The sequence below is a fragment of the Strigops habroptila genome, chromosome 1 (assembly GCF_004027225.2).
Source record: "Strigops habroptila isolate Jane chromosome 1, bStrHab1.2.pri, whole genome shotgun sequence".
NCBI lineage: Eukaryota > Metazoa > Chordata > Aves > Psittaciformes > Psittacidae > Strigops > Strigops habroptila.
The window spans coordinates 90,302,904-90,319,189 of record NC_044277.2 but is presented as its reverse complement, the minus strand read 5'-3'; the positions used below and the strand labels follow the sequence as shown (position 1 = coordinate 90,319,189).

The window sequence follows — 16,286 nt, the reverse complement described above, 5'->3', positions numbered from 1 at the left end:
AATGGCAAAGAAAAGAAGACAAAAGCCAGAGTAAGACTGAACCCTTCTTTAAAGCAAGTCTCTGTATGCTTCCTCGTTAGTGAAACTTGTCTGTCTTTTCCATGCTGTTCTATTGCAGTGGGAAATTGTCCTACTGGATGTGTCCATGCCATAAGACGAGACGTCTACAGTGGGCCAGTTAGTCCCTCCCTGTACTTTAGCAACCTTTTTTCCTTCGATTTGTCCTTCATTTTTGCCTTGGTGTAATTTATGATTGAAACTGTTTCCCATTTCCAGAATGGCTGTAGCTATTCAGACAACAATTGAAAATGTTGTGATACAATATCTGTTAGTTTGTGTAGCTGTAGCTCAGGTCATAAACTAAACAAGAATCATACAGGACAAAAGTTAACAACAGCAGTTCAGTCCATCTCTTATTTCTGTGACTACCCAATATTAAGAGGAAAAGTGAGAAGGGTGACTGAACTCCACACGTGTCTTCTGAGACCTTGTGACAGCTCCTGTGTTCTTAATTAGATCTCACTCATAATCTTTTGAGCCCAGTGGAGCTAGCCACTGACTCTGGTGGAGGGACCAAGCTTGTAAAGGAAAGAGGAGGAAGCATGAGTGAAAGGGATAATTTTTTTTCCTACTCTTGAAACCCACTCAAAGGACTAGAATGTCTTCACTCCTTCAGTCAAGGATTGAGATTTTTTACTAAAGTTGTCTTTTCATCAGTATTGCTCTGGAAGGGAAAGATGCTCCTAGTTTCTCAGATCCCTTCCCACCTCTGCTCTTTCTTGAAAAGACATTCTTCAGTCATACAAAACCACGTCCAGGCTTGATTGATGTATTTAAAATCCTTCCTTTCTGTCTGTACTTTCACAGGATAGTTCTTTTGGAGTTTTGGGAGAGAGATCATCCACTTCCACAGATAAATCCCTCTGAGTTTTGCTTTCCCTCAGTTACACAGACATTGCCATACTTTCATTGCCATTTGGGACACTGCATTTGAAGCACTATTCAGCAACATCAGCTGAGCCTGGAGTCTCCTGCAAGATCTGTGATTGCCTTCCATTTGACACTTTAAGCATAGAGACTGGCAGAGTGACTCACCACCCTGTGTTGTACACAGAATACCCAGATAACTTCTACATCTTTTTTTCTCTCATGCATCTTTGCAGCCTTTGCAGAATTTAACTGGTGTTAGTTCCAAACGAATATGAGTGTTATGCACACAAGTTTCTAGAAAATCGGAGCACTGTATTCATGCAGGTGGCAGCAATAAGGTATGTTTGGGAAATCAGATGTCAACCTGGAGTTTGAGAAATCAGATTTTTATCTCAGACTATAAGTTATTAACCACTACCACTACTCCTCCCATAAAGCATACACTGTATTGTGAATGATGAGTGCCATTTCTGCGTACCCTGAGTATTTTAAAAAGCCCTGCAAATGCAATGTTCATAATCCTGGATAACCAGGACAAAGTGGATTCAGTTGCTATGGTTGCAGGCAACAGATAGGGAAGATCTCTGTTGCACCTCAGGCAGCAACAACTGATTGTGCCACTAAATTCACTTATATTCTTTTGGGGGTTTTTATTATAATAATTCACAGTTGTGCTGACTCTGCTGCAGGTGACATTACTGGCATTAGCAGAGGCAGAAAGGCAGGCACTGTAATTTGAAAGCCCTGTGAATAAGTTGTCCCTAGCCTAAAACAATGACCTACAACTACTAAGTATGTAAGCAGAAACACTTTGAGTTAAATGTATTCATGCAACAATGAAATGTCTCTAAAAGCAATCCATACCAGTTCTGGTACATCTTGACAATAAATGATAATCAATTCCAAAAGGGGATTCTTCTTATATGTTTATATTTGATCAAAAAGATTTACTAGCATAGAAGAGAGCTCATTCCAGAAACAATCAAACTGTACCACTACACCACTTTCATTACTCACCAAAGTACCAGGAATTCAGCAGTCCTTTTTGTGCAATGCAGTTTTAATGCCACTAACATGGCAAAGAATTTTGCTATGTCTTCATCGCTAACATAGTCCATAAACAGCTCCTTCAAATGCAACAGTATTTATATGCTGAAGATGTATGTGCCAAAAGGGGGTGTACATTAAGAGGTTAACTAATATTATTCCTTTTCCATACTACTCTAATTAGGGTCATAATGACTAAGAGGTTTGAATGCAGTTACTTACTCAAATGTGCCAAGCTGCTTTTTTTTTTTAATAACATAAATAAAAGAGTATGTCTGAAGAGTAAAAACACAGAGAGCCTGTTCACCTCAGGCCCTTTCCCATTATAGGTTTGGGATTACAGGCCAGAACAAGTTTACTTCTTAAAAAATAGCTACAGTTTTCACTCATGTGAGATACATGAACCACATGGATATTTTGCTGTTTCAGTTTAGTGGAAAGCAGAAAGAAATGGCATCATCAATGGTAAAATATATCCTCTGAGTCCAGCTAAGCAGTATCCATTTACAGTATAGATTACCAGGGATGCACTTCTAACAACCTGTATCTCTTAACAAAGGGAGCCAGTTAGAGGAGCTGTGACTCTGTAAATCACTGATATTTTCCCATTCTGTCTGCCCACCTAATATACATGTACTGGTGCAGTGCATGTCTGTATAGCCAGCTAAATGCATCAGAGCCAACCTAATTTTTCACAACAGTTCTTTTAAAAGAGTCCCTGATCTGCCGTAGAGAGGTAGGATCAGAGTGACACTCAGTGGCAAGAGAGAAAAAGCGATTCTCAGTTTCTCAGTTCTATCTAACATATTATTAGGACACATAAAATTTTAATCAGATCATTATTCCAATTTTCTGCCTGTTTGATATTATTCTATGTGTAAGCATTATCATTCAGACCTAAAGATGTACTTTTGGTTATGCAAACTGAAAGGAAGATTGGATTACTTACTCTACCAAGGCTGCCCTCACTCATTACCTGTGTGCTGGGATCTCCTGCAACTGAAAAAAAGAAAAACGAATTTGAGAAATTGAACTAACATCTCAAAAACCAAATTTCAGAAATAAGAGACTTCAATCACCACAGTTTTACATTCTGTTGTATTTGAAGCTTTGCAGATGACTTGAACAGTCTGAAGAATAACATTTTACATCTTGCCTACAATTTAGCCTGCTGCATATGTATTACATGTGTACATATGTATTACATTGCATATGTATGTTCATGACCCTCGCAGTTACTTGGGTTAGATGAAAACATTTTCTGTATGTTTCTGAATGCAGACCAAGCTATAGTTAACTGGATTTGGTATTTAAAAAAAAAGAGACATTTTCCCTTTCATGTAAGAAAACACTGGAATAAATTATGGAATCTTTACTATTAAAGATTTCTAACATCAGTCTCGACCACTATTTTGAGAAATATTTTAGGTGGAGTAGTTCTGCAGTAAGATAGTGGTGTGGACTGTCAGTCCTTCCAGCCTTGCCTGCTTGGAAGCAGGGGAAGATTCACAGTATTATATCTGATAACGGTGCCAGAAATTCTTCTGAGCCAGCAGCTGCCTCAAGTCAGACAAACTCACAGCATTGAAGGATATTAGTAAGTAAGAGTTATCATAATACAATGTTCCTTGAAACACTGTATGTAAAATAATTTCCATCTATCTCAAACAGGGTCCTGTAGCATCACCCATGTCTATGAGGTCTGTTCTAACAAGCAGCTCGTGCCTCTCCCCACCACCGCCGCCACCACCGCCACCACCTGGACCTCCCCCCATCTTCGATACAGAAACTGTAAACGATGAAGGAACTGCATCTCGCTCTGCCCTATTTGCACAGCTTAACCAGGGAGAGGCAATTACCAAAGGTCAGGAGAAATCAAATTTTGATCCATGAGTCAAACTATATCAAGAGTTGCCATATGTATATTAACCTAAGTTCCACTGCATTTTTAAGTTGCATTTGAGCAACTTCTGAGGCTTCCAGGGAGTCTGGTGGATGAGATCGCATACCAAAACCTCCTTTAGGAACAACAGCACCCAAATACATTAAGCATGCCTGAAATTCACACCATGTATTTAGAGGTATCCTTTAAATTTTAAGGCAGCCAAGCTGGACATCTTCAATCCCCAGTAGCTGGTGAACCTCTAAGTTGCAATTGCAATAAAAATTTATCCCCCTTTCTGATTCACATTCAGTGTCCCAATCTGTGTCACATTGTGTTAAATGCTATGTGAAAAGGTATGGCTCTTAGATCTGTGTGGACTACAGTAATAAAGCTTTTTGTATTAACACTGGACAGTTGTACCTACAGTGGATGGCTGTGATTTTAAATATGTAGGATTGATATAGCTGCCTTTAATGCTGCAGGGATAGGTCAAATATTGTCATAAATTAGAAAAATAATCTCATTTTTATGGATGAATAAGTATGTTATCATAAGCTCTCAGAGCTTGCTACAGACAGAGAGGGACTAGAAGACATTGTGGCATTTCCTGTTACAGCTTACGTGCAGAAAAAGAGGTTTTATAGAAACTGCTAACAAATGTAGGCAGTTACACTTCAGATCATTGCCCAGACAACCTTGAGGAAATAAAGAATTTAAACTCACAGAATAATTTAACACAATTACAAATAAGCCCTTCCTGCTTAAATATGAACACCCTTAGGACTGGAAAACAGACTCTCTTTCATGAACACCCTTTCTGTTTAGGGCTTCGGCATGTCTCTGATGACCAGAAGACTCACAAGAACCCTAGCCTACGCGCCCAAGGTCCATCTGTTCGTTCTCCAACAAAAAGCCATACTCCAAGTCCCACCTCTCCCAAGAATTCCCCGCAGCAGAGCCATGCCCCTGTCTTGGAGCTAGAGGGAAAGAAGTGGAGAGTGGTGAGTTCCAGTCATACCTCTGAATTGCAGCCTGCATGTTGCAAACCGAGTTGAGCTCTGAAACGTCTTGCAACAGGCTCTCCATGGTCCAGGTGCAACAAGTCAAAGTTGCAACAAAAATGGGCTGAGTCTTGCATTGCTCTGCCTTGCTACAGTTTAGTTTTTACTATTCTGTAGCATCTGAAATTAATTCGTCTGTGAGAATCATATACTAATTCATCTGAACTGAAAAATGTTCAAACCAGGATATAAATTCCTTGCAAAATCAGACGATCCCCCAGAAACAAGTCCAGTGGAGAACTCCAGTTAAAATCCCTTCTTGCAGGCCATTCGTGCGAGTGAGAGATAAATGTTTTATCACAGAGCACTTTCTCCACCTTTGTTAACCAATGGAATTATATATTCATTTTTTATCAACCAATCCAAGCAAGTATGTCTCCCATGCTTAAAAGTCAAGGAGTGTTTTCCATTTGCTCAATTTACAGATGGAAAAGGTAGATTTGTTTGAAGTTTGGATGTTAATTTATGTAGGCATAAACCAAAGAATGTATGAGTGAAAATTCATGTGACTGTGTTGGTTAAAAGAGGGGGAAAACAATATGCAGTTTAGTCATGCAGTTTATACACGCAGTGATTACTGGGGAGTTGAGTTTGCATAAGGTGTAGTCAGTTTGCCAGGGTTATGTTGCCTTACAGTTACAGTACCTGGAACTTTCCTTGTGGATCCCTAGTCTTTCCTGGACATCCACGGAGTGTAAATTTCCTTTCATGCTTCATAATGAAAGGAAATTTCTTCACCTATTACTCTATTGTATATGGTAATGCCTGCACCAGTTCATAACACATGGTATAGAGCATTTTATAATATTTGGGGGAACAAAAACTTTCTCTGTTCTTCACGGTGCTGGTCTAAATTGGATGGGAGCCAAGCAACAGTTTTGTGAGTACATTTTTAAATTGTCTTTGCTACAAAATCTATGGATTTTGTCATGGCCTATGCTAAGTTCTTCAGTTCTGCAGCTTGTCATCTAAGGGTGAATTAGGTGAAATACCCAGTCACCAAGCAGATTACATTTTTAAGCCACAGGAAGGATATTGCTCTGTTGTAACTGAAGATGCAATGACTCGAGGATAAGTTGTTCTAAATTCTGTCTGACTGTTAGCAAGTTAAAGACAACCAATTAAATAAACTTTCTTTTGAAATAGGAATATCAAGAGGATAAGAATGACCTGGTCATTACCAACACTGAACTCAAGCAAGTGGCCTACATTTTTAAGTGTAACAAATCTACACTTCAGATAAAAGGAAAAATCAATTCAATTACTATTGGTGAGTGGATAGCTCAGCTGGGTTTTAAATGCCAGTCTTGAAAAAACTGACTTCTGTGATTAATAATGCATCTGAATCATTCCATTCACTGTAATGGATTGGTCACGTGAGTAAAGTCTCTCAGCTATGCAGTGCAAGACTGGTGATTTTCATAGTTAATGCAGCAGGTGTGCATATATTTGCTTTTATCTTGCCTTTCTTATTTATGACTGCTTTTATTTTAGACAACTGTAAAAAATTCGGCCTTGTGTTTGACAATGTTGTGGGAATCGTGGAAGTGATCAATTCCAGGGATATTCAGATTCAGGTAAGTATCTATTTGGAAAAAACAAAGATAGAGAACAAGCAGGCAAAAAAAGCCCAACATGTAGCTACAAGAGATTTTAAAACTCACAGTAGCACAACAAAATCAAGAGATTGATGCATCCAAATATATCCTCATATGCATTAAATTTTGATGATCTATTCAGAAAATGCCTATGAAAACTATTGACCATCACTGAGCAAACCTCCCTTAGCCCAGTCCCTTCTGGTTCCAGTGAAGCTGAGAGATCTGTATACACTATAAGAACTGTTACTTCTGGCCCTAATTTTCTTGCTTTCACGCTAAACAGCTCCTAATACTTGAAAGTCCAGTGGTGCTTATGGGACAAATCCTGGCAGTTAGCTAATTGATTTCTAAACCCAGAAGATGGCTATTTCTTTTTCTTATTCTCTCAGTGGAAATGCTCAGATAGACTGTCAAAGGACAACTAAATGACATAAAGTAAAAGTAGGTGCCAGGGTTTCAAAAATCTCCCCTGCCAGTGACGTGACACATTACCTGAGTAAGTAATGTAGTCACTTGCCTACAAATGGGCTATGAGCCTCTACTGATTTTGTCTCTGATAACTAGTAAACAAAGCTTCATCAAAGATCATCTTCCTTGGGGTTCTCATGAAAAGAAGATATATATATTTTAAATCCATACATTGCCCTCCCTACTGGGGACACTTGCCTCATCCAAAATAGAGCAGTCTGCCTGATACTTGCAGCATTTCAATCATCCCATTCCAAAAAGGGCTAACTATACATGCTTTAATACTGGGTTGTGTCCAAGATACATGGCCAAGTCTCAACAGGGACTTTAGGATGTATTCTTTTAAGAGAAAAAGAAATGAGATGTTTATTAAATTATATCAAACTGCCGGTCTTCAAAGTGAGGCCTTTCGCTTAAAAGGCTGTGCCTGCTGTATGACATTACATGTAGACAGTCCTTCTCCATACTGGAGAAATGCTGGTCACAGCCACCACATGCAATAATGGGAAGATATTTCTTATATTTTGAACCTCATGCAAATGGCTGACGTTGCTACTAGCTGTGCATCATCTTCTGAACTGTAACGAGCAGTGTTATCCATGATCCCTACATGTCTTCTTATGGCAGAGGCAGTTAGTTAAAAATCCCAGACATCTATTTGAGTACTTTTTAAAATAATTAGATTTTTATCATTACCTCTAGAAGTATTCATGAGAGCTGAAAAATTCATATGTAATGAATAGTGAAACTAAAGCTTCTTAATACTCAAATAAAGGGGAAATATCTTCTTTAAGAATCTAAATTCTTTTGATTAAGCAGGTTCTATGAATATTACATAAAGCTATGCCACAGAGTAGAGTTCCACTTAAGAAGGCAGTGTCTGGTTATATGCTATATGCCACTTGAATCAGGCAGTTTCTGTAGGGTTTGACAATGCCAAATGCTGAGCACCTCAATTTTCTCAGTATTTTGAAGACCTGATCTTATAATTTCCAAATACATGATATGTTAATGCAACAAATTTCAGTAAATTCATCCTACAGATTTTGCTATAGTTACTTCATTGCCGTATTGCTTGGCTCTCCTTTCTCTCATTTATTACTCTCTCTCATTTATTATGATACTCTCATGGTATTTCTTTTCTTGCCAGATGTTTGCAAATTTTTTTTAAACACACCCTCCTTTTGTTCTCTGTTGCATGCGAACCCATTAAAGAAAAGACAGTTTAAGATGCATTGATCCACTACACAGATCAGACTTCAGGATCAGGGTGAGATGCAAGAGAACAGACCACTTGTTCTTTGGTTGCTGTCACATTTAAGGAACTGAAACTGAAAATATATTCTTAACTTGAATGATGCGAGGCACTTTTTCATTAACGAGTACGTATATATCACATGCTGTTACTGTTTTATGGCTTGGAGTAACCTCAGCCCTTTTGATGCATTGTCTAGAGTATGTTGCTGCCCCTGCTTAGAGAGGGCAGGAGGAGAGGAAGGAATTTTTACTGACAACCAGCGAGTCAGCCAGTCAGCCATGAAGAAATCTTTTTATCCACAGAATTGTAAACAAGAGAAGATTTCCCTTTTACCCTCAAGTAAATCTTGTGCTTGCTTTTAAAGTGACATAAGAAATACCTTTAGAGATTTAATTAAATTGATCTCAGTACATTTTCAGAACTGTAGCTTGCCTGAAGGAGATAAAACACGTTTCCTATTTTATGCTGTAAAGCCTGGAAGAGCTTTGAAGTCTTTAGAACACATTACAAATCACTTGTTGAGTACTGCTATATGCTGGGATCTTTCATTTGCCCTTACTGGGTTGGAGCTGACATGTTTGATTTCTTAATCAGTTCTCACTGATGAGGAAGGTGAACACGGCCTAAACATCCACACAAAAGTGTCACTGAAATTAGAGAGAATCAGGGAAGCACTTTCATCAAATGGTATATTAAAAGCTTGCTGTATATCAGTCTGCTGTTTTGTACAGATCTTTGTTACCACCACCAAGAATTTCCACCGTGTCTAACAAATCAAATACAAGCATCATGCAGGCAGCTGACACACAGATCAGATGTTGTTGGCCAAAATTAGACCTGGCAGGCAATGAGAATTTTATTAACAGTATCTTTGTGTGCATTTTAAGATTTGATATGAAGTAGATTTTATTTTGCAGGTGATGGGGAAAGTGCCAACCATTTCTATTAACAAAACAGAAGGCTGCCACATCTACCTCAGTGAGGAATCATTAGATTGTGAGATTGTGAGTGCCAAGTCATCCGAAATGAACATCCTCATCCCCCAAGATGGTGATTATGTGAGTGAGATATTTTAAAGCTTTCCTCCTCCTTCCCCACCAGCCTTGGTAGCTAACAGCACTTAAACTGCTGGGAAATAAACTAATATACTACACATACCACATCACCAAATAGTTATCTAAACGAACTGAATTTCTATGTACAGATATCTCAGCTATCGGTGCAGGAAGAACTCCTCATTTGCTGGGGCGTAAAGTAATTTCAAAGAAAGACATGATGTTCTTTCTTTCCATTTTGATAGCTAATGGCTTCATCTCCTGTCCATTTAATTTTCTTTTTTGACATCTAAACATAATTTCCCAAAGAAACTCCCTTCACACAAGAGCACTCAAACCTGAAGGTGATGATGCTAAGATAACTGAGATAAATATACTACTACTACAGATTAAATAATACAATATACTTTTTTCTTTTTCTAGAGCTGTTGGTAGATGGGTAGCATCTGTAGTATGTCTTAGTATTTTCAACATACGTCCTTAAAAGACACTTAAACACGTGCATTTTCCTGGCTCCTTTTCTGTTCTAGTAAGATTTTCATACTGTGCCCACCGGCAGTTCTAGTAAAGTCCTGCTCTGTCACTTCACACACTAGCAAGGGATCACGCAGGCAAAGGATGCTTGTAATAGTTTCCTGGTTACCTCAGCAGAGCAGTGTTGAAATTGCACTGAATGGCCGTAGACAGAACTTAAATTTCTCGTTAATCTTTGGGGCTGGAATTTTGTTTGGTAAAGGGGTTTAAGCTTTACAAAAGAAAACACGTAACAGAGAACTCTCATGCTCCACATTTCCAAAAGCGACAGCTGGGTGCCCACCTTCAGATAACTAAACAGGAAATGATTTTCAGTGGGTGCATATTCACCTATTTCTTAAAAAAAAAAGTCCTTTTGATCAGTCTCGCCTCAGATCACCATAACATCTGAAATTACCAGCTATGGAAACACCTGTTTGAGGTCTGAATGAAAAAAAAATACCCTTCTCTTCACATCGTTTTTTGTTTACTGGGAACAGAGAAAGACCCAACAATATCTCCCATCCTTTCACCAACTACACGGAATGGAAGGAGATTTTCTTAGATGCTCTGCTTCTGTTTGTGTAGTCCACAAGGGATGCTGAATCTTTTGAAGTGTATCACACTTAAAATGATAATTGGGGGTGTGGGGGTGTGGAGGGTGTGTTATTTTATTCTTCCATATTCTAATGTTGCTTTCATCCTTAAAATTAGACTCCTCGCTAAATGTCCATATCTAAATCCTTCCTACTGTCTTCCAAACCAGACACTGGCAGAATCTAAAGTCATTTCTGAGGCTTATTTACTTAGTTGTTCCAAATAATGGTGTGAGAGGGATTATTGCAAAGTAGTACCATACCAAGGCTATTTGAAACCGGGTAGCAATAAGGCTTTTTCCTGTGTGGCATTGTAAAATAGCTTCCTAGGGTAATGAAGAAGGCTTCTCTCTAATCCTGGCATGTCTGAGCTATCAATGCTTTCTCAGTCATGTAGCACTAATAGTATTCCACCAGTTTTCATGAGGTATCCACTGTTTATTTAACCAACCATTGTTGCTTTTGTTTCTTTCCAGAAAGAATTTCCGGTTCCTGAACAGTTCAAGACAGCATGGGATGGATCTAAGTTGGTCACTGAACCTGCAGAGATTGTGGGTTAACTTCCTACCGCCATACAGTACTTGCTGACAGTGACCAGACCACAGCCAGCATGAACAAAGCAGTAATGTAAAGAACTAGAAGTAGCAGTAGCTCATACTGCTGTGATAGGCCTTCAAGCATTAGCTCTGCATGCTAGAAACTATAACACATCTGGCACCCTTTTGTTAGGCATCCTAGTACTTTTCACATTTCCACAGTTTGCCTTCACATACATTTTTAATTCTCCATGATTTCATGTGAATGTAATAGATTAAAACCCCCACCCTCCAGTCACATCATTGGTTTGAAACACTGTATACATTAAGCCAAAATACTGCATGATACACTTTGTTATCATCTTGCTTCAGTGCATTCCTTTTTATGTTTCTGCTAATCAAAAACAGCATTAAGACTTTAAGATGTTTATTTTTACCTATGAAGCAATTGCTGTATGATGCAGTAAAAATGCACCCCTAGAAAGTATGCAGTTCCTTGTAGTTCTGTGGCAATCATACTGGCGTTTGTTTTAAACAAGCAAAAAAGGACAACTTCGAGCAATACATTTTGCTAACAGATGATTAATCTAGTATTTTAATCAAACACTTCTCTAACATGTATATTTAGAAAATCCCTGTGTAAGGTAAGATTATTATGGTCCACAGACTTGCTGTTGCCCTCTCATTTCTTACAAATTAGTAATTCAAGCTAAAACCTCATTTAAGCTAAAACCTCGTTTAAACTAAAACCTTGCAGCAAATTACTTGGAGGGGTTTTGCTCCTTGGATTTCTTTTTTTTTTCATTATTCTTTTTTTTGTGAGACAATCTCTCATTCTTTAAAATTTCACATTGTATCTTGCATCCTATTCAGAAGACTGAGGGAGGCGTATATGTCAAGTACCAGCTAGTTTCCTTATTAACAACGTTCCTTTCAAATATTGCTCTTGTAGCTCATATTCATGAAAAATATCTTCTTGTTTCCTCCCCTCTTTTGTAGGACTTTCTCAATTTCAAATATGCCCACAAAGCAAAGCCATAGATTTATGTCATACTAATTCTGAGCCCAAATAAAGGGGTGATTTCCTGGTTAGCCCTTTGATGCTACTTTATAGTCCCTATTGTACATGCTTTTTTAACAAAGGTGAGTGTTGTATACATTTGTACTATTTCAGCTCATAGTACCAATAAAATTTTAACAATTTTAAAAGTCAGCTTATGTTTTTGATCACTTGTAATACTTTGTACCAGTGAAATCACAGTGAGATGCTTGCAGAGCTAGTTACAAGCTAAATTTTGTGCCTAATTTACCTTGAAAGTACATTAATTCTTGAAGGGTTTTAAGTATATCTTTGATTGTAAACCCTATACAATGCAACCAGTAGTGCTCATTCCGTAAGGTTTTGCTATCTGATGTTTAATCTATGTGTATAATGTGTTTGCTTTAATACATACCATTTTTTCAACAGTAAACTTCTTATAAAATAAAAAGGAAAATGTACTTGTTTAAATACAAAGTTGTTCAGAGCTTGCTTCATTGCAATGTTTGTCCTATCTGCTTTCTCCTTAAATGCTGTTTCAAAAGCTTGACTGAGGAAAAAGTAGCTCCTCCTCCCATTTCATTAAACATTTATCACTCTTGCTGCCATAAGCCAGATGATGGTGAACAGTGGGTATTCTGCACGCTAGCAGATAAACTTGAAGTTTTGTGCATATAACTTTGGTGATAGCCAGAGAATTGAGCTTTTCATGATTCTCACTTTTAGGTACACCTCTATCTTCCAGATTATATCTAGCGACATGATCTTTAAGGTGAAAATTTATAAAGTTAGCCTTCTATTTTTAGCTTTTCCCATTGTTTCCTTATATGGCTTTGGATGTGTCCCTCCTGTGTTAACAAACCACAAGTGATCAACTCCTTATTTCACTTGGATGTGCTTCATACCTGAAAAATGGGCATCGGATACTTGTCATCATAGAAGGATTGTTGAAGGATTGTTTCATTCTTAACTCATCATCTGTTCCATAAAATAATCTCATTCTGGAACATTCTGACCTGAAATACTGACTCTTGTTTTGATCCAGCATCAAACAGAGATCAAGTCATGCAGCAACAGGAAGCCACTTAATGCTTTGGAGGTGTGATGCAAAACAAGTATCAAATGCTTGATGATAAACAGAAAGCAGCAAGACAGTTCTGAATCACTACATGAGCAAGTGATTTTAGTTCCTCATAGGGATTTAACTCCTCCCTCAAAAACAGTGTGAAGGCCACTCTGACTCTTCTTTCAGATGTTTGAAAACAAACTCCCTTGTGGCTAGACCTTCTCCCTAACACTCATGTTCCTGCAACATGCAAGACCCACATGCAATTTTTGACTGGTTTCTTTACAGGAAGTAAAGAACAGTAACTGTGTGTACCTGACAGTCTGAACGCACCTGGGAGCTTTGTCAGAGGGCAGAGGTTTAAAAGATAAGGAAGAAGGCCTCGCAGGGACAGACCTAATTGCTTCAATTGCTTTTCAAGGAGAAAAGGCTAAGGCTAACAAGTCCATGCATTATTGGTCACCAGAAAAATAGGAAAGAGACTTTTAAAATATACAAATAGCTTTTATCCAGTATTTTTAGTCAGCCACATGACAACAAATCTGTAACTAGCTATCAATCACCCAGTAAAACATATGTAAAAGAGAATAAGATTATTTACCAAGTGTCTGAATGTGAAAAGCTTTTTTTGTTTTTCCTATGAAAAGCTTCAATGGATCTCCTACTTTCTTAAATAGAACCTCTGTCAAAGTACTCATGAGGTACTGTCTACAAGTACCTCAGGAACTTCAACAACGGGAACTGCAAAGTCCTGCACCTGGGTGACAACAGCCCCATGCACCAGTGCATACTGAAGGCTGTCCAAATGGAGAGCAGCTTGGCAGAAAAAGACCTGGGAGTCGTGGTGGGCAGCAAATTGAACATGAACCAGTGATGTGCATCTGTGGCAAGGAAGGCTGATTGTATCCTGGACTGCATAAGGAGAAGCACTGCCAGCAGGTCAAGGGAAGTGATCCTTTCCTTCTGCTCAGCATTGCTGAGGCCACACCTGGAGTGCTGTGTTCAGTTCTGGGCTCAGCAGTACAAGAGAGACATGGACATACTGAAGAGAGTCCAGTGAAGGGCCACGATGATCAAGGGACTGGAACATCTCTCCTATGAGGAAAGGCTGAAAGAGCTGGGGCTGCTCAGCCTGGAGAAGGCTCAGGGGAGATCTGTTAATGTGTATAAATACCTGAATGGAGAGTGCAAAGAGGACAGAGGCAGGCTCTCCTCAGTGGTGCCCAGTGACAGGACCAGATGCACAAACTGAAACACAGGAAGTTCTCTCTGAACATCAGGAAACACTTTTTCACTGTGAGCGTGACCGAGCACTGGCACAGGCTGCCCAGAGAGGTGGTGGAGTCTCCCTCCTTGGAGATATTCAGAAGCCGTCTGGACATGGTCCAGGGCAACTTGCTGCTTTAGCAGAGAGGCTGGATGGACCAGATGACATCCAGAGGTCCCTGCCAACCCTCTCTGTGATTCTCTGATTCTTGCTTAGTTATTCAGAATATTGGTTACTAAGAATTAGTGGGAATTAGAAGCATTGAGGTAGTGACTCCATGTAGCCACGAGATGGCAGAAACCAGCTGAGGCCCAGGCCCTCGCAAGTTTTTGAAAAACAAATGCTGGACTACGGTATTTACAAAAGACGTGTATACTGTTTGTCAAACTGTGAATTCTACTCTCTAAAAGTCACTATAAAACATTTAAAATTACTTTGATTTTGAAAATATCATCTTGGTAAAGGAACAGGTTTGATTGCGATGAACAAGGAAGAAGAAAAACAATTACTTGTCACCAATGGTTCATTTGAATTCATTCATGATTCATTCTTTTGGTTTTTTTGAACACTGCTAAACATATGTCCATTAAAAGCACGTTTAAAAAAAAATACGTGACTGAATTTAAAAGTAATATTTAACAGAGCTATTGAAGAAAAAGGAGTAAGTAATTTCAAGTGTGCAGTTGAAAATCAGAAATCTTTTCAATGTCCTAGAGCATCAGACACTTGCTAAGGCTTCCCAGTGCCATAGTTATTACCCAGACAAGCCATTCTTGTTCTTACTCTCTTCTGAGTCCTCAGTGTATCTGCATGAGTTCCTTCAGTGTTACTGTATTATATGCACATTCATAAGCCTGTGCATCACGTTTCTTTCCCAGAGATCAAGCATTAGTCCACTTAAAATCCTCCAGGAGCGCTATTCAGTATGCACCCTGAGCGCACTCTCCTGATGTGCTGTTCAGCTGGGCTCCTTCTAAAATGTGGTAGCAGCTGCCCCTGGACAAATGGAGGCAATGTTCACTCAATTACATGATATGCCAAGAAGCAGAGTAGTTATCAAGAGTATACAAGACAGATTCTGTTCCCCTGCTGAAGGTGATATGAGCCCACTGCCATGAAAATATTGCCCAGAAGTAGCTACTGTCCTCAGAAGGTGCCTATAAACAGGCTCCTGACATACAAAGCAGTCATCAGATAAAAATGGTAACTAACACTCCCCAAGGAACGTACTGACTACCAGAAAACAAGAACCTGCTGCCTCTTTACGGTTGAAACAATCCTGAAAAATCTTTTTGGGCACCAATTTTTTGTAGAAGAACAGAGAATCATAGAATCATAGAATAACAGAATGGTTTGGACTGGAAAGGACCTTAAGATCATCAAGTTCCAACCCCCTGCCATGGGCAGGATTGCCTCACACTAGACCATATCACCCAAGGCTCTCTCCAAACTGACCCTGAACACTGCCAAGGACGGAGCATTTACCACTTCCTTGGCCAACCTGTTCCAGTGCCTCAGCACTCTCACAGTAAATGCTCCCTACTCCACCAGCCAAAACTCAGGAGTGATCTTCTAGACCTAACCCTGCTTCCCTAAGTCTTGCTGCATGCCAAGGACCCTACCTGATCACCGCTGACCACCAAAGACTTCTCAAAACCCCTTGTCCCAGTGCTGCTTCCACAGAGGCACACTCATATTTTCTCTTGGGGAATACTGAAGAATGTGATGGGGAATCCAGTAACTGGCAAGGCTTCTGAGTGCCACACTCCTGAGGAAAGCTGTTTTCTGGTTACTCTTCATTCAAACCAGGTCAAGGTCAAAGGCAGATAAAGGTATTTACACACAACTCCCAAAACAGACAGTACTAGTAAACAGGCAACCACACTGAAAATCTATGTACTCTGCTTTTATCTTAAAGTGGAATCGTTCCTTTTTTTTCTCCAGCTGATTTGCTATGGTCTTTT

General features: G+C 39.2%; 1 protein-coding gene across 1 annotated transcript in view; it reads left to right on the top strand.

The window, feature by feature from the left end:
- The window catches only part of CAP2 (cyclase associated actin cytoskeleton regulatory protein 2), a 67,707-nt gene extending 55,245 nt beyond the window's left edge, over positions 1 to 12,462 (top strand). Inside the window, exons 8-13 of the mRNA XM_030498002.1 lie at positions 3,649 to 3,841; positions 4,688 to 4,863; positions 6,070 to 6,193; positions 6,418 to 6,500; positions 9,168 to 9,308; positions 10,891 to 12,462. Of these exons, the coding sequence (XP_030353862.1) occupies positions 3,649 to 3,841; positions 4,688 to 4,863; positions 6,070 to 6,193; positions 6,418 to 6,500; positions 9,168 to 9,308; positions 10,891 to 10,974 (801 nt within the window). The 3' untranslated portion in view covers positions 10,975 to 12,462. The remainder of the gene's footprint in view (positions 1 to 3,648; positions 3,842 to 4,687; positions 4,864 to 6,069; positions 6,194 to 6,417; positions 6,501 to 9,167; positions 9,309 to 10,890) is intronic.
- Positions 12,463 to 16,286: the final 3,824 nt, after the last annotated feature.